The 18,508-nt window shown below is 40.5% G+C and overlaps 1 protein-coding gene across 8 annotated transcripts in view; it reads right to left on the bottom strand.

Moving 5' to 3' along the window:
- Positions 1 to 18,508, bottom strand: part of LOC110950946 (septin-9-like) — a 128,975-nt gene that overhangs the window by 12,665 nt on the left and 97,802 nt on the right. For 6 of the 8 annotated variants that reach the window (XM_051945499.1, XM_051945498.1, XM_022193817.2 and 3 more), the window contains 4 exons: positions 6,022 to 6,198; positions 1,691 to 1,819; positions 1,470 to 1,551; positions 450 to 587 (listed from right to left, as the gene is read on the bottom strand). In XM_051945499.1, coding sequence (XP_051801459.1) covers positions 450 to 587; positions 1,470 to 1,551; positions 1,691 to 1,819; positions 6,022 to 6,198 — 526 coding nt within the window. Of the gene's footprint in view, positions 1 to 449; positions 588 to 1,469; positions 1,552 to 1,690; positions 1,820 to 6,021; positions 6,199 to 6,697; positions 6,812 to 16,466; positions 16,596 to 18,508 lie in introns of those variants that run through there. The other 2 variants (XM_022193819.2, XM_022193820.2) reach the window with 2 other exon arrangements.

Raw genomic sequence — 18,508 nt, 5'->3', positions numbered from 1 at the left:
TGTGTGTTTCCGGCTTTGGCTCCAGGTTTGTTCTTTTACTGGCACACAGGCTTAATGAAATGTGGATTTTACCAAAGAGGGAGCTGTAAACCACATGGTGTCCCACCTCTCTATTTAATCACAGATAGCTAAACAGAGAGAGGAGGAGTAAGGAGAACAATCAATAATGAAGGCATTACAGTGGGGGCTGTCGAGTCCAGTTCCAAGTCTTTGTGCAATCTGACCCTTCGAGTGATTCTGAAGTGTCTCAGAGGAGAGAATGAGTTCCACATGTGGTCATGAGAGAGCGAGATGAAAAAGAGAAGCTGGAGAGGGACGTGGTTAAAGAGCTGTGGACAGACAATGGGTCAAGGGAGATTCCCAGAGGGCCTGATTCATCTCTGTACTTGTGGGAAATAAAAGAGGGGCACTTAGTCACAAGGACGAGTCTCTTTATTATGTGATCTTACCAGTGCCCAGTGGGAGGTATGAAGTATATGCAGCAGTGAACCCTGGAGTCTGGGATCCGTTTCTTCCTGTTGATGTTGATTTCCTCCTGCAGGTAGACTTCGTACTGGTCATTGATGAACTTCATAATGGGCTGCCAGCTAATGAAGAAAACAGAGCAGTGAAATGAGAAACTCATTTTAAATGAGCTCGCAATCAAAACCTCTGCTTTACAGGCATTACATTTATAGCAGCAATAAAGGAATTGTAGTGATGGGTCTCTGGTTTCATAATATTCTGTAAAGCTTTACCATCTATTCTCAGAGATATGTGAAAACACTCTAAAACACTGTCATACTTCTTTTTCAATTTAAACACACTTAAAGCTGCCAATTATGAATATTTCAGACATTGGAAAACTCTGTGCAAAATAAATGTTTCTACATATACAACAATCTGCGCTATATCAGTATTCCGTATTTAATGGCAAATCTGTGCAATATTTATATGTCACCATAAGTATTTCTACTCATGAAAGAATCTTTGGAATGTCACTAACGTGTATATATTTCCAAATCCAGGGGAACTGGGACAATCTGAATTTATACTTATTTTTGTATTTATACTGATATTTCTTAAATGTTTGCATCTTCCCTTTTGCTGCTGTAACAATGCAAATATCCCCACTGGAGGATTAATAAAGGCTTAGCTTATCATATTGCAGCTCAGCATCGCTCCCAGTGACATAAAAGGATTTCCAAGATGAGTTTGAGACATTTCTTGACAGCGTAAATCATGTGTTTTTGGATATTCCTCCTTTACACAAATACTTCTTCCTAAAGCACAACAAAGAAACTATAAATATGAATTTCAGGGGCATGAAAATCAAGCATTGCAACTTTTTTTTTTTTTCGAATGCTAAACTTGAAGTTTAATAAAATCCCGTTTTATTAAAAAGTAATAAGCAGCCACACTGGAGCAGTGAAGGAGGCGACTTTGCAAACAGCTACTGCAGCCTTCAGATTAGGTAAACTTCAGCTCACCAGTTTTCATTGTTGATTTGATCTCCAAAGCCAGGGGTGTCGATAACTGTCAGCTTCATCCTCACACCTTTCTCCTCGATGTCTAGACAAAGACGAGCTATTTGATTAGTTCTATGGCATATTACTCTGAAAAATAAAAGCCTGAAAACATATGTTGGATATTAATTATGCCACATGAACAGCATATAAGCTGCAGGCTACTAAAATGAACATCGGCCAACCGTGACTGATGGACTTGATCTCGATGGTCTTGGGGATTCTCTCCTCCGGGTTTGGCTGCACTGATTTACGGCTCACCTTGGATTTGAACAGCGTGTTCACCAGAGTGGACTTCCCCAGGCCACTTTGACCTGAGCAAAAAAGACACAAACCACATGTAGAGGAAGCAGGAACACCTTCAGTAGTGTTTGTTTTTTCTTTACCTTCAATACTCACAACAGAAAACTCAATAAGAGCCTTTTTCAACAAAACCGCAAAAGAGAGCAGTGTATTGGATGTGCAGCAAGTCTATATGTGGATGTGTAAGTGTGTCAGCAGACCAGAAGGACAGCCGAGTCAGACGAGCAGCTTGTGGAGGCCAAGAGGACAGATTTATAGACCACACACACAGAAGATGCATTACCCACCAGAGGATGAATTCCCTTGGGTCGTGTCTACTGCGCTGCATATTTCTCTTGAACATGCTTGTCTTTGTGATATATTGTAAGATAAACATGAATTTAACATGGCACAGGGAGGCAACAAGGCACATTTGGACAGTCTGTTTAAACCTTTCTGTTGAGAAGAACAAACTTAGCAATCGCTGAGAATAAAAAAGACTGGAATATATATTTGTAAAATTATTAGGACTGCATTTTTCTAATTGAAAACGGTCCACTGCAGTTGATTTCACGTATTAAAGTGCGCATTATGATAATTGCACCGATACGTTTTTATTCAGTCCTGAGTGGATTTTATATTAGAGTAATCTAATTTCCTCTTGCATATTGCATCATTACTATTAGAGTGTCTGTATGACATTTGCTATTGATCTACTAATGTAAGAGTCACACTTTATATATAACAAGTAGTCTTACACACAGTGTTCACATTGGGCACTAGTAGCTTATGTTTTTACCTTCAGTCTGAACTTATTTCTTTCAAATGTTTTGAAAACTGCTTTGAAAATGACTAAGTTCATTCATCTTGAGTACTGTACCTAAGTACAATGTTTATTTCCATTTCAGGCTACTTTATACATCTCTACTATAATTTAGAACAAATATTATACTTGCTACTACACTGCATTTATTGAACAGCTTCAGTTACTTTTAAGATCTTGATTTTACACAATGGGCTCCCAGCAAGCATTTAAAACATAGAATAGACTGGTGGTGTTCCACTTTTCTAGCCTCTCACATCTTTATAAGGTTGTGTGTCGTTGAGGTGTTAATGCCTCGCCCCAAACGTGTTTATTTGCCCCTAAATGTTTCACATGCTTTAAATCTGAATAAATCTTTAAAATATCCGATATCTCAATGAAAATGAAACATTTGCAAAAAAATCCCATACTGAGAACTGATTTGTATATAAGAAATTAGTTTCTCCTTTTTCTCTCTCCCATTAATCATCTGATGATGTATTTACAACAAAGTCAAACAAGCAGCTACAATAGTAAAGTGCTGTTTACACATTGATGCTTCAGTATTAATAATCTCATGAAATCATAATATATCAATCAAAAGGGCCAAACTAGAGGTTTAAAATTAATCTCTCAACTGTATTTTTCTACCAGTACTTCTGGATGTTTACTTACATTGGATTTATTTAAGGACTTCTACTTGTAATAGAGGGTCTTGGCATTTATATTTCGGTAAAGGATCTGAATACTACTCCCAGTATTGTCAGGGACAGATCAAGCAAAGTTCACAGGGTGGCAAAAACATCCAGAAAAAAGTGACTTTGATTTTACTATGTAACGGAATACATTTATGACACTTATAGTTTGTGCTTTACTGTGCAGAACAACACATAGATGTGATCCACAAGGATGATAAAACAACAATCAAAACATGCTGGTAAGACATTTTCAAACTAGGTTGTTTTGAAGTTTTCAGGAGTTTTTGTGATAAACTCATTCTTGTGTAAAAACCGATACGCACACATTCTCCACTCTCTGTCTGCAGCCCCTGTGGACATAAATGTTGTGTTTGGGGTGTTGCTGAGCCGTGAGACCTTCTGCGACACTCGGGGCACCTCGTTCCACCTCTTTCACCTCACACACACTTCGCATGCTGTCCACTTAATTGCACATATTCGCCCACAAGCACACACTCACATTTTCTTTCTGCTTTTCACTGACACACACATTCAGACACCTTCACTGAGGTCAACTAGCTGAGGGGAGGAATTAGGCAAACGCATTGGTCGAATGCCACAAAACCACAAGGGACAGGGCCAAGACCACAGCTGCTGCATCCGAACTGACCATCCAAGTGACAAATCTATTTGCCAACAGAAGCTTTATTAAAATCAGAAAAGATCATTTTTTTTAATTTCTCATTTCTATTTTATATTTTTAGCATTCTTTCCATCTTAAATCATTTGATATTTAGAACATTTTTTCCTCAACCATCTCCGATTTGTCAAACATTCCAATAGCATAAAGAATGGATATTTATAAAAATGGTCGTAACAGTTTGATTTGATGTATCAAAAACCTCAGAAGATAAAATATTGATAAAAACGAAACTTCAGGCAAAGAAAGCTAATCAAACCTAAAGATATCTGACTGCACACAGTAACAAGGAGTGAACAGAAAAACAGAAGTAATGCCCAACTGCCACTCACCCCTGTGTCTAATTAGACACAAAACAATGGCCATCATCTTTGGAAGCAAAGGGATTGAGAAATGTTTCTCAGAATGTTATGAGTCAAAACCAAATGGCAGGTCAATACTAGCCTCACAGTGACAGGAAGCACCCTGTTGATGAGTTAGGCAAGTATTTCCTAACACATTACCCAGAAGAGCTTGATATGTTTCTTCTGTAAAATCAAAGCTCCCTCCAGTATCAAACTCATCATTGCTCTTTTCTAATATGAACTTTTATCATATCCAGTCTCCAGTGTGGGTGTCATTTCGCAGTGTTAGACAGTAAATCATTTCACAACACAAGTTTCATTCATTCTTCAGGTGTCAAACTACAAGTGGATACATGTCAGCGTTAAGTAGAAATGTGCAGTTTGCCTGCATCAATAATGAAAACTGAGATGCACATTTGAGCTAGATTAAAGACAGGGCTGCTCCACTCAGGCACTTTGTTTTCCCTCGCAAATAAATATTCACGCTGCGCTGACGCTATTTTCTCACTTAAAAAGCTGTCGCACGCTTTCACCTCATTCCTCAGCATCTATAAATCAACACACCTCTTTCGATGAACAGATTCTATGCAACAAGTCCTTGTTTGTCATGCTGGAAGATTTCTCCTCGAAGCTGCGCTGACATGCCATCTATCGACATGCCCTGCAGGGCCTGAAATCAAACTACCTGCATTCTATACTCGCTTCCAACATGCCAGTAGGACCACAAACAAAACAAAATATATAGCTGGATTATAGCTGATACACCATATCTCCATGTGTGATGGAAGACACATTTCGAAATTCTTTTCACAGGTTCAGTCATGTGTCATGAGTGTGCAACCACGTAAGTGTAAGCAGGCTTGATGGTGGGACCTAATAGTGGTGTGTAGTCGTATCAGAGCTCCCATAGGAGTGTGTGCGTCAGCTTGTCACAGTAATCACCATCATTATGCCACTTTCTCAGCCTGACAGCCTCTTTAGATTCACTCAAGAGACTGTATTTGCTTTTTATATCATATAAACACACAAAAAGGAGTTTCTTGAGGAAGGCACCACGCTGTCCAACTCTTACCAGGCAGAACCATGTGTTCAAACATGTGTAGCTTCTTTCTTTCTTTCTTTCTTTCATTCTTTCAAATGGCATCATCAAAAAGTAGCTGATAAAAGGTTTCTGACAAATCTAACAAGAATATTTCCAGATCCTGCATATCCTGTTTTAAGTGACAGTAACAATCCAGATGTGTCTCGCGTGTAACTTAAATGACCTTCTTAAAGCACACCACCTTTAACTTACTGCATGCTTTGTTCTGCATCTCGTGTTGTTGCTGCATGAACTGAAAATGTTTGAAATCATTCCCATCTGATCTTTTTTTTATATTTTTGCTGAATTCAGTACTGAGTCAATAGCTGCTGTAAACACAACACATTTGGGATCAATTACAGCTTTATACCCTCTTGGATACATCTGTGTCAGATTAGATTTTGGGAAAATTTTTATCCAAACCGAACATGAGGACATAATTGAGTTCAACGGCCAGTTCAAGCTCAATTGTTTACCTCTTGACATCGTTCCAGGGACTCAAACAATGTAAGAATCACCTTCTCTCACTATATTTACAGTTTTTTGGTTACAATAACTTATAATCCTCCCAAACAAAGTCTGGAAAAACAACACAGGCTTTAATCCAGTGGTGACGGGTGCCTAACTCACCCACAACCATGATGTTGAACTCAAAGCCTTGCTTCATTGCCTTCCTCCTCATCTGCTCCAGGATGGCGTCGATGCCCACATAACTGGAGTCTCCCACATGGGTCTTCTCTCCTTTACCCTGAGGGTGAGGCTTGGCGGACTCAGACATGTTGCTGTGGCTCAGATTGACCTCTGACCCTGAAGGACACACAGACATGAGCAAAGCAATTAAAAGTTGTGGATTTTTGTCGCAGTTTCTTATGATATGTGAACGAGTGCAGCTGAAGTCATAATAACTGCAATGAACAATGAGTTTGGTGTGAAGACCAGAGAAGATACTGATCTGAGCTGTTCATTTCCTGTGTGAAACAGGATGCCAGACTCAAAATTCGCATTTATGAGCAACCGCCGTTTGTACAAGTTAACATGCAGAAGTGACAATCCATCATGCAAACTGTCAGAAACATACAGGAACAGTTGTACATCTGCTCCCCAATGCTGCATAAACGGTATCTAGAAACCACCTCATGTCAGCAGACCAGAGACACTTTGGCTTTTCAGAAATAAATGACGTGGAAGTTGTAACCACAGAGAAACTTTACAGCTGCTCTTTTTTTGCAACCTTAAATGAATCAGGAAGACAAAATGAACAGACCTCGTTGGGAGCAGCAGCGTCCAGCTACAAATCACAGCTTACCTCACTTTAAGGAGGACCGGTTGCTAGAAGACGAAGGCTGTGTGCCAAAGCACCGCTGCAACAAGCAAACTAAAACACAACTCAGCTGCCAAAATGTGCTAGTACGTGCTTGCAGCGGCAGCAGCAGACGACTCACTCCTGTTAATGTAGGAGGAGACAACGTTTCCTGTGCTGTGACAGAAGCTGGTGTTAGTGTCTGTGTGAGGTTTGCAGAAATCGACACTACCAACCACAGACACATATACCTGAAGCTGAATGGAGACACCCATCCTGCCTATATGTTTATCTCTAAGTAGGTGAGCAGCTTGCATTTAGACAGGCACTTCCTCACTTTGGTCTATGTGTGCTCAAAATTCCAGCATTTACATTTTTTCCTCGACAGATATAAAAGCCTTTGTGCCTTGATCTGTCTCTCTCACACCACAAAACAACAGTCTGCCTATGACATGTGTTTACAGCATTATGCCTGTTGAGAATATGCATGTAAATGAAGCAGGCTTGAGAGTCCACTTTTGAATGTCAACTTCCTACTCAGAGTTTTGTCTTCCTGTTCCCTCAGATAAAATAGAAAGTGTATGATGGTAAAGGAGGAAACAGTGGGAAGCTACAGATATGTGATGATGCTCAAACTACCATTTTTTTTTCACATATTCCAACCAAAAAAATCCCCACAAAAACTCTTAGGTCCCAGTGACTGTCCTGGATAGAGTGTTGCAAAAGGTTTTTAGGTTTGTCTGAGGGAACAGAGAACAGATACACTTTTAGACAGTGATTAAGGTTGATGGTATATCTCTAAAGATTCAGCATAACCACCTCTTAATTAAACAGCATGAAACTGCATGTGCCCTGTGATCATAGACGTTTGTACTCCACACATCAGATATGTGCCCTCCCATAATGTGATGTTAGGGCACACGAATCTGCACTAATCTCCTCTTTGCACAAAAAATGTGCAGTTGAATACCTATGAACTCAAACGTCCCTTTCTTCTCCTCCAAAAAAGGACAAGAGAGCTACAATTTTGACCCATAAGGAAGGGCACCACACCTCCAGGAGTCTCTATAGCATCCATAAGTTATTTGATGCTTTCAATTTTCTGACAGTCTAATGGTTAAATGATGAACCGTACTGGGAAGCCAATTTTGGCTTGGCTAAAACTCTGTAGATGCTATTATCATCTGTCAGTAAATAATCACCAGACAAGGTTTAGTTTTTGCACAAATATTTCCACAAGTCTAGATGCAATTTCCCTGCAAGCTAAGGTATTCATTCTATCAGGAAAAAGGGTTAGACATCAATGTTAATTCAGGAGCACAGTTCAATCCAAGCTGTAATCTAAACCCTCTGATAATACCACATCCTGGGGAGCTCAAGCTGATTTAGTGCAGTGCTGTTGACAAGAAACCCGACACGGAGCGGCCGTGTCTCGGAGGAGATACAGTAATTCTGAGGTATTTGAGTCGATTTGTCAATAGCCTGTCTTTGTAAATGTTTGTATATGTCACAAATTGTCATTTGGCTAACCCTGCTCTGAACTCTGTCACACTGAGCCTCTGACTGCATCAGTAGCCTCCTTTGAATGACAGAATGCAGATTAGCTCTGATGACACAGTCCAGGTCTGCAGCCAAACGACCTTTCTGGGCACCAGGACCATGCCAGTCCTCCGGCCATCTGCTAGCTTACGAGGTTGTTCTCTAAGAATAGACAAACACTGCAGCAGAGGCAAACACACAAATGTGAGACACGAGTACAGGAGGAAAAAACAGGAAGAACAAACAGCAGAACCAGGAGAGCCGAAAGCGCCTGCCTGGCAACCACCCTACTGCTTTGATGTGCACTTCTGCTTCTCACATGGTCCGACCGTTTCATTTATACCAGTGCCGCTTCCTCATGATCCCACTTTCAGTCTCAGAGCTACGGATTAGCTGGCAGTTAGCAATCGACTTCTTTAATTCAATTATTTATGGGCCTTATGTACATAAGTGACAGTGCTGCCATTAAGTGTCTCCATTGAAGCGTTATGTTTTACAGCGAACGCGTTAATGGCCTCTGCCACAGAAAAGCTACATTTCTCTGCAAAGCTCATTATAAATGAGCAGAAGCATAGCGTATAACTGGGATCACTTCAGTAGTTGAATCCAAACTGTTTTCAAATGAGACCGACTCAAGGAAGCATCAGACATGCGAGACCAGAATGATATATGGGAAATGTATTCATGCAGAGGACCAAACAGGTGAATGAATGGATCCAAACTGACCATTTAAAGGTGCAGTCTGTGATTTTTAGGAAAGATTTTTAATATTAAGGTAGCTAGCATATTTAGATAGTTAGCACGTACCGGATTTATCATCCCTTTCACTCCAACTGCCCCTTTTTTTATGCAGAATGCATAAAAATATTTGACCCTCCACTAAACTTTCTTCATTAATACAAAATAAATGAAAAAAAAATGGTTAAACTACAAACGGATGTTATGAATGAACATCACCTCACACTGAGCAGAAGATTTTCTTTGCCTCATGTCATGCAAAAGCAGCATTTTAGGATTAGAAGATTTCAGAGCTTTGTTTAATGAATGGAGATGAGTTCAGGCTTTGCTTTGCGTGAATGGATAGATCCCATCAAGGGATTATTCTGATCTCAGTTCAAATGAAGGCACTTAAGGGGGCCGTTTCAGGGTTCATAACTGGAATTTATATGAGCATCGTATTTATGACGATGCCATCTTGCTGTTTGTTTATGGTACCCAGGATACAACAAAGTTTTCTTCAAAGGACGGTTAAGCATGTGCATTTGAAAGTGCTCGTATGTCTCTCTTGCACTGCACTATAAAAGCGAGTTTCTGTCATGTGTTTTATCTGGTACTTGTTTGGTTTCCTGTTTGTCGCTGAGGGCTTCACAGCAGACAAACCACAGCTTTTACATCTGCACTAAAACAGTTTGTGAAGCTTAAGGCAGTACTCAAGCAAATTCAGACCTGAAGAACAGATTACTCTCCACTAGACATGCTACAGGTGTCCAGCGTCTTCTCCGGCTCTCAAGAGAACTTTGTCACGTCTGAGAAAAATGACCCCGATGATGTCAGCCGTGTCATCGGAGTTATTTCAGCTTGAGCTTGCAGACGTCAAACTTTGAACACAGAGTGCACATTACAAACTTGGGAGATGGAGTACGAAAGACACGGACATGAAGCAGCTGGGGAAGCTAGAATGAAAAATGCTATCAAGCTGCACTTTGGGAATTTGAGAACCAGTTTTTGGAGCTTGACCAGCACTAAAAATCTGCATAGTTCAGAATTTGCCTCTTCAGTTTTAACTACTCTTATAAAATCTGTCCACCAACTAAATGGAAATGCACTGCTAAAGTAAAAGAAAGTCAGTTTTACTTTCTGCAGTTTTTTTTTTTTACCTTTACCCTTTTAGTTCCAATGCACGGTACAGTGTCAGTGCACAATCAGGTGAAATGAGCAAATCTGGATTATGCTGTCATTACTGTATATGACAAGGCTTTAAGAAGACAACACAAAACCTGTGAAAATAACATTTTTGGCTCTAAATACATTATTTTAGGCACAACACAAAGGAGGTTGTGCAGTCTTAAAGTGCTAGAGTATAAAACATACAGGAGAATGAAGCAGCTTTTTTTTTTAACGCTCAGTTCCAGTATAACTCTACAGAGACCAGAGAACACCAAACTGCTCTCGGGCTGCATTCTTGTAGTGCCTCAACTTTCATAGAATCACCATATTAAGTTGTCAAAAAGTATGCTACATGCAAACATTTAGCTGACAGAAATCAATAACCGCTATCCTGAAGCATGAAACCCACTTGGTTCTCTCCATAAACTGATCGGTAATCTGATCCTCCTGGAAAACCAACACACAGGCAGCCCCCCCTCCCTTCGATCAGATATAATTTTCTGTCTTGCTGTAACAGAGAATCCCCCTTCCCACTGCACATTCACACATAACTCAACACTCCCCTCTCAAGCCCTTCATTAAAATCCCATCAGGCACATCACATCCAACCCCTACATTTAATATTCACCGAGTGAAACTTGAACACGCCATCACCAGAGACAAAGCCTTCATTGTCTTCTTGAGAAGCCTCCTGAAACCAAAGAAATTCAGTTTCCATCGATCCACAAATGCCACATCACCACTTTTAGGCCCTGCTTTAAATTATACGCGAAGGCTTTTTCTCTGTTATTGTTTGACTCCAGCCCAGACCTTGGCTGACAATGCCAGTAAATATGCTGCAGGGAGGAAAAGAAAGCAGGAGGTGAAGGAGAAAACAGACAAAAGAGAAATCAGTGAGACGATTCAGTGTGCGCAACATGTAATTAGTACAAATGAGCCAAACTGTTTAATTGGTGTGGTTGATGACTGACACTATAAACAAGGAACTAGGAGGGTTTTATAGTTGACCATAATTTGTTTTCAGTTTTGGATTCACACAGTTCACGTGACAATTTTTGTCATTTACAGGTTTATTGGGTGTGCTAATAATATTTTGCTGCGAGATGAGCTGAAAAATACAGAAATGAGATCAACAATAAATTATTTGCTCATATTTTCTGTAGCAGGCACATAGGATTTAACTCTGTTGCACTGAGGCCCATCAGAATGCTAAAATCAGTAACCTGACAGATCTATTCAGTCTTCTGGTAACTTATTTTCAGTGGAAGTCTACTAAACTTCAGATCTGATACAGGACAAAACATCCCTGAATGTTTATCATCAGTCACACAGGTGAAGTGTCATGCTTTATCAATTCATGTGTTTGCTTAATAACAGGTTCTGGATAAATTTTCCCATTTGTAGACGAACCAGGCACCCTTTTGCCTTCAAAGAAATATCAAGCTACTGCTAAGAGGGTTGAACTTCAGGAGAAGAATCTATCATGTCTGTTCTTCTACTCACAAAACATTATTGACAGCTCTTAAACATCGTCTGCTCTCTAAGAGCTCTGTTTTTAAAAAAAAAACAAAAAAAACAAAACATGGTTCCCATGAGGTGAAACCTCTGAATCTCTGCCCTGGTGCAGTTCAGTTGCATTTTTTCTTCCTCTCCTTTCATATGCGAGTCTGCACATAAATGTGTTTTTCTGTTGCTGCCCTCCACTTTTCCACTTCTCTCTTTCTCTCCCCACTCCCTCTTTAAACCAGAGATGACATTTCCACTGGCCTTTTGGTGGCTCCCTCCAAAGAGGAAGAGATCATTAAGTTTTATGCCCGCCGCTGTCTAGAGATGGATGGTTAGTCCAGTAACAAGAAGGCAGCCCAAGAGTTGACGGACACTTATAAGAGTGTCACATGAATACAGGATTACCATATGCACAGTTTAGCATAATTTTATGGAGTGGTTTTACGAGGATTCAGGTAAAGGATAAAGTAAGGAATACATTCTCACCTTGGCACAAAAGTATAGTAAAACAAAACGCCACTCATTTCCATTTCAATCACCACCAACTGCAGTCATCTTTTATGTGCTTATATAAACAACACTAACACCAATCATCTCTGATATAGAGGCAACATATGCAAAGCTGTCCAAATCCTGCAGCTCAACCTAAAATACTTTATAGAAAATGAGCTTGAAGCAAGTAACTACAAATGTTGCCACAAAGGAAGGTCTTATTGTGTTGGATGTTAATTAGCAGCCTTCGTCTACTATACAGAGGCCTGGCAACCATTACTTTAGCACGCATCTTTAAAGAAAAGCAAAATTTTGAGTCATCTGCACCCAAATCACTGCTTCATTGGTCAAAGAAGTGCAAAAGTATTCATGTCAGGGATTAGAAGAATGACAGCTTAGGCCAAACACAGACAGCTGTAACATATTTCAATATTGAGATGAGCGGCAGTCCTCAAATCATGATTTACTGCACTCGCATTATATTTCTTTTGTCCCTTTCCAGGAGGTGTTAATATTATTTTGTCTACACTCTGTAATGCTCTAATATCAGGCCAACCACAATTCTGTAGCCAAGTTTAAGCTCCATGAAAGTATTTGACACTTTTTGCCTGGTACTGTTGCCTTAAGTGCCAAGCAAATGCATGCTTTCAGGAGCACAGGGCCCCCAGCTTCACACTGCACTCTGTTGTGGCTGATTGAGACAGCATGATGTCTACAGGAGTGACAGTAGTGACAGAGCAAGGTTGGCAGTAGGAAGCTGGAAGGACAGTGAAGGCTCTTATGTACATCCACAAGGAAATCCCTCTCACTCAATTATCCATTCACACTATAAAACGAGGCAAACACGTTGATTAAAAATCCCAATGTGTTCCTCCCTCATAACAGCTGTGGTTAGTGATGGCTACAGCTGACACAAACAGAAATTGGCACTTCAAAAAAAAAAAAAAAAAACATGTCTGAGGAATGCATCCGGCCCACTTTATCTTTAAAGTCTTGTCACTTGTGACGGCCCGCTGAGAATGTGGAGTAAAGCAGATGGTGCTGCTTGGTGTTGAAATACAGCTCGCTGCTCTGAAACCTTTGGGGGTGTAAATAACGACCTGTCCCAGGAAAACGTCACAGAGATTGAAGAAGTGAGAAGAGACTCGGAGAAAGAGCTGTACACGGAAGGTCACTGAGGTAAAGGGCACAGCCAGAAAGAGGCGAGATAAATGTTCCACAACCAGCTGACAAACACAACACCACCGAGCACGGCCTTGGATCAATATCTGCAAGCAGAGACTGAGAAAATGAGAAAGCAAAGCCTGACGCAGCAGGGAAGATGTTGTGGTGCTGAGTACCATTGTGAGAGCCCGCTGTTCTGGGCAGCTCTCAGCGCTGCAGACTCAGTGACCACAGTCATAACTTGAAGCCCAAACATTTCTGAGAAACATGGAAGGGGGAACTAGGAGGGTCCCGCCGCAGAGCAGTCCACAGCTGCAGAAGAGGAACTGGTATAGGGTAGAGGACAAACAGAGCCTATAGTGCAGTAAATCAAACAACCACTAAGTATGAAGCGGGAAAGAGGGCCGATCGGTTCACATATTTCAATGCTGAATGTTGTGTAGCTTTTAATGAGGAAATGAGAAGCATGACACTGTTCAGAGACAATTTCTGCACTTAGAAGATGGTTTTGTTTTTCAGATTCACACCATTTAGTTGTCCATAAACTATACGGTTAAATGTCTTCATCAGATCGCTATTTTGCATTTTGGTTTTCAGCAATGCATCTCTCTGAGGCCTTTTGAAGATGTTTGACAACTATCTAAACTTTTGTCTTCATCTTTTTGTCGAAATCTCAACATGATTAGTATAAAAAGACAGCGTTCACTATTGAGTTCAACATTGCTGTTGTTGTCTGTTTATCCACAGTCAAGTGAATCAGTTCAGCTGCATGCAGAAACAGAGGAGAGACACAAAAGTGGGTGACCAGACTGTTGTATCTTGAATGTGATGCCTATATTTTAAAACTTCTTTATAAAAGCATTATTTGTGCAATTAATTGTGAACTTTCATTGTGCATTTTATGTATCTGGATTCCAATTTAACTATCATGATGTATCTGTCTACAAGCTAAAGACCATATTCTGTAATTTCCAATTACCATCTTTGAATTAAAGACAAACTGACATATGACCCATCATGCCTTGAGGCACTACACTGCCACAGCCACACACAGTCACGACCACAAACCGGCGTATTCCTCCTCCTCTCCTCTCAACCCAATCAGTGTTGGCAGACCCACAAGCTGTCACCTCTGACAGGACATGACATGTCTGACTTCCTCCCAGCAGTGACATACATGTGGAACTGAAATATCTACTGTTGGCTGCTCGAGTGATAAACAGCACAGGACATGTTTGCAAAAGTCATCTTTGACTAACAAAAAGTTATTTCTTACTCCCAAACAGCCAACGAAGAAAGAAAAGGTAAGATAAATGTAAAAATTACGAACTGGAGCACAAAAACAGGTCTATAGGAAACGTTATACACATGGAAACAATTAGCTGAAGGACCGTAAAGACATATTGTAATGTGGTAAAGAATATTGTCAATCAGGTTGTTTACTGTAAAACATGTTCACGCCTCTCCTCCTCTCAGCTCTGCTGCCTTCGGGGTAAATTCTTTGGTCAGAAACATGGGATAAAAGTGTATCAAATGTCCAACATGATTACAACAGCAGGTTTAGTATATGCAGGGTTTATCTTTGAAGAATAAGGTTTAAAGTCTTTCTGTATGTGTGTTACAGTTATGTAACACAACACATGGTTTCCTGAAAACGTATCTGCCAGGGCTAATATCTCCATCTCAGAGTTTAAATAACAGCAATAAAAAAAATCTATTTATTTAATGCTGCTGGCGCTGAACAATCTTAATGAAGTGTTTATCAGTGGTGATTGAATTACTTACTATCAGCAAGCTAGACTGATTAGCAGGATGCAAACAAAGGCTAAGTCACTTTAACTGGTGCCTGATGTGAAGCATTTTGTAATAATGCTTTGTGTAAATCAGATACAGGGCGGCATTAGGAATTAGTGGTATCAAATATATTGTGTGATAAGCTGCAGCACTGATACAGCAAACTGACTGCAGTGGGAAAACGTGCAAATTAATTTCTTCATTCAGTACTGCTGCTGGTATTAGGACGCTTGTAAGCTTGCAAATTCTCAATTTGCAAAGCTGAATGCGTCCCTTTTACTGACCAAATATCATGCTACAGTGTGTTTGGTAGATGCAAAATGATAACGTGTAAACCTCTGATGATACTCTACATGATTAGACTGCAAACAGAGCAAAAAAGATGCATGAGTGCTCTTTAAGAGTTACTTAAGTAAGGATTTGACTAGGATTTCTGGTTGTAGCATCCAACAAAGCAACTATTCAGCCACTGCACTGCAAACTGGGTAAAAGCAGATCATGTGATGCACCAAAAACATGGGAGAAAGCCGGTATTTCAGAAATCATGCTCCCCTCCAGGGCTTTATATTAAAGTGACTAACCAAAGCCTAATTCTCTGCCCATCAGAAGCAACAGCTATGAAGGAAAAGGAGTTCTTCGTATTCCCTGTGGAAGAGCAACTCTCCCACTCAAAATATGACCTGTTCCTCTCTTCACCTCTCCCTGAACTTGGCAACAAACTCTCCAGAGATCAGACACGAGGAATTGTCAAAATGAAATCCCATCAAAACAGCTTGGCCGCATCAGTGCTTGGCTAATCCACTGCACTGGATCAAATAGAGCCTGGAAACTTTTGTGTGATGTGACGAGAGTTGGGGCTACAGCAGAAAGCTGGACTACAGAGAACCCTGGAGAATACTTAATGAGAAGCAAGAGCCGTCCTGATTGGTCAACACTCACGCCTCATGATGGGGCATTGACTATCCATGCATGCTTCAGAGCTGAAGACACAATGGGAGGGAAAAGGAAGAAAGAAAAGGAGAGGGGAGGGGCAGGGTGAGGAGGGGGTGAAGCATGCTTGTGCTGACCCCCCAAACTCTCCTAGATGGCTGAACAATGGGTAAGGAGAAAGGCAGGGGAAAAAAGTAAGAAGAAAGTATCAGGCCTTCGTCCTAAATTTGTGTGTTCTAACAAACTAAATCAATCTCCAAATCTCAGCCTCCAAACTTCCTTTTCTGCACAGAACACACATGAGACACCTGGTAAACTAACTGTAACAGCCCCAATCCACCCCACCACCACTTTCTCTTCCTCTTCCTCCCCCTCTCTACGGCTTTACTTATGCCTCTTTCTCATTTCCCTCATTTTGCAAGACAGAAAAGTACACAGCAAACATAAAGATCGAACAACTCACCCAACCCTTTCCTCTCCTTCTTGTCTCTTTCTTCCTCTCCCACTCTCTTCCTCTCTCAATCACAGCTCCAGCTGGTTGAGGCTGGGCTGCTGCTCCCCTTGGCCACGCCCCCAGAGGGTCATGTGACCGCCATCCCAAGTGGCTGGGGAGGCATTCGGCAGCCACACCCCTCATTCAGGAGAAAGTGAATGGAGAACAGTGTTGCTATAGAAAGTTATCCCAAACCACGTGTGATTAAGGCAACCCACGAGAGAAAAAGCTAAGTGTGTGCATATTTGTTTCAGTCGAAATAAAAGACATGGAGAGTGTGTTTCAGGTAAAATACAAGCAAAAGGAATTATGTCTATGTGTGTGTGAGAAGGAGAGGAAAAAGTGTCTGTGTGCTTGTACAAGACAAGAAGCGGTATCCTCCTTCCCTGTCCTTGTGTGTGTCCATCTGCTCTCTGCCTCCCACTGGTTTGTTTCACAGAGGAGGGTATTAGATTGTATTTGTGTGTGTGTGTGTGGGGGGACATGCTGAAATCATTTGGTCGTCTCTCCTTCAATCCTCCACAGCCCGATCAGTCTTTCTGTCTGACAAACACACGTCTCCATCCCTCAAACTGTGGCTGACTCATGACTAGAGCCATGACTAACACAGAGCATTTCTAAGTTTGGACGAGCTTTAAAGGAAACATTTACAAATGCACCACCTTGTTTTCGAATCTGTATGCTAAAAATGAAGCGAGAGCAAGTATTAGCTTTTCCTAAACATAGCCTGGAAGCAGGGGGAGACAGCTAGTCTAGTACCCACCAAATAATAATACAAATCTAAAAGTGCCACTAAAGCTGATGAAATAATTCATAGTGTGTTATGTTATGGTTTTTCTTGGACAGGTGGCTTCCTGGAGTCTCAGCTGGTTGCTTGGTAATGTCAAACAACCCCAGTGGATATTTTTCCATTGAAAGGATTTTTTTTTTAAAGATGTCATCAGTCAATGAAAAGATGTTTAAAACAGGTTAGAAAAGGAAAACTTTGATTGAACATTCACACTATTGACTGTAGTGAAGATTGTCATTCTTTAATGTACATTTCGAAGCTTAGTCAACAATAAAAAATGACATAAAATCTACTAAGAGTGAGCAAAAAGCACTACATGCGGATGGATCATAAATAAAGCCTTGTTAGTGTAAACCAGCACACAGAGCTTCTGAACTTATCAGCAGTTGCAAAGAGGAAGCACAAACCGCAGGCTTATACTGCTCATATTGGAGGGACAAAGGGTAAGTTCTACTTCTGGAGTAGTTGAAACTCAAAGTCAATATAGTAATAAGCAGTAAGAACAATTTCTTATTTTACATTAATGTACTCAGCTACTCCCATTGCAAGGTCCTGGAAGTTCCTTATTGGCAGCCTGTAACCTTCAGTTTGATATTTGCGACATTTCATAGGAAACATTAAAGGCATTAAAATGAGGCCACCTTCCCCAAAAAGCATCAGAAAATCCTCTTCATTTCCCTTACGCAAGAAAATCCATAAGGACACATCTTTTCAACACTGACTAAAACTCATAATCTCCTTTTCTATATGCTTCTTTCTCCATTTTATATATGCTTTGCATCGTTGCTTACATTGTAAAGCACCTTTGAGTGTCTTGAAAAGTGCAACACAAGTATTATGTATTCATAATACTAGGTAGTATTAGGTCTTCTTCATGCATTATACCAGCGGAATATAACTTTGGAGAAATGCTTTCTTACTAATATACTGTATATTGTCTCTCTTTCAACTTATAACTGAACAAATCGTCAAAAAGATTCCACAAATCTGTTTCGTGACATGTTGAAGATGCAGCTGCATTTTAGTTGGAGAGTAAACTGAAGACTTCAGACCAAATATCTCTCAGTTTTTAACTTGAAAATGACTTTGTTGCTTACTGGGACCAGCTAAGATTCAGAGGATTTCACCTTTGGGTGGATCCAGGCCAGCTGTTTCCTTCTGAGTATTTCCTACGACGTCAAACTACTCTTTTAAAAGAGGAATACTGAAAAGGTGAACACAT

The sequence above is a fragment of the Acanthochromis polyacanthus genome, chromosome 3 (assembly GCF_021347895.1).
Source record: "Acanthochromis polyacanthus isolate Apoly-LR-REF ecotype Palm Island chromosome 3, KAUST_Apoly_ChrSc, whole genome shotgun sequence".
NCBI lineage: Eukaryota > Metazoa > Chordata > Actinopteri > Pomacentridae > Acanthochromis > Acanthochromis polyacanthus.
The sequence above is the reverse complement of the archived record's forward strand: the minus strand, read 5'-3'. Positions and strand labels throughout refer to the sequence as shown.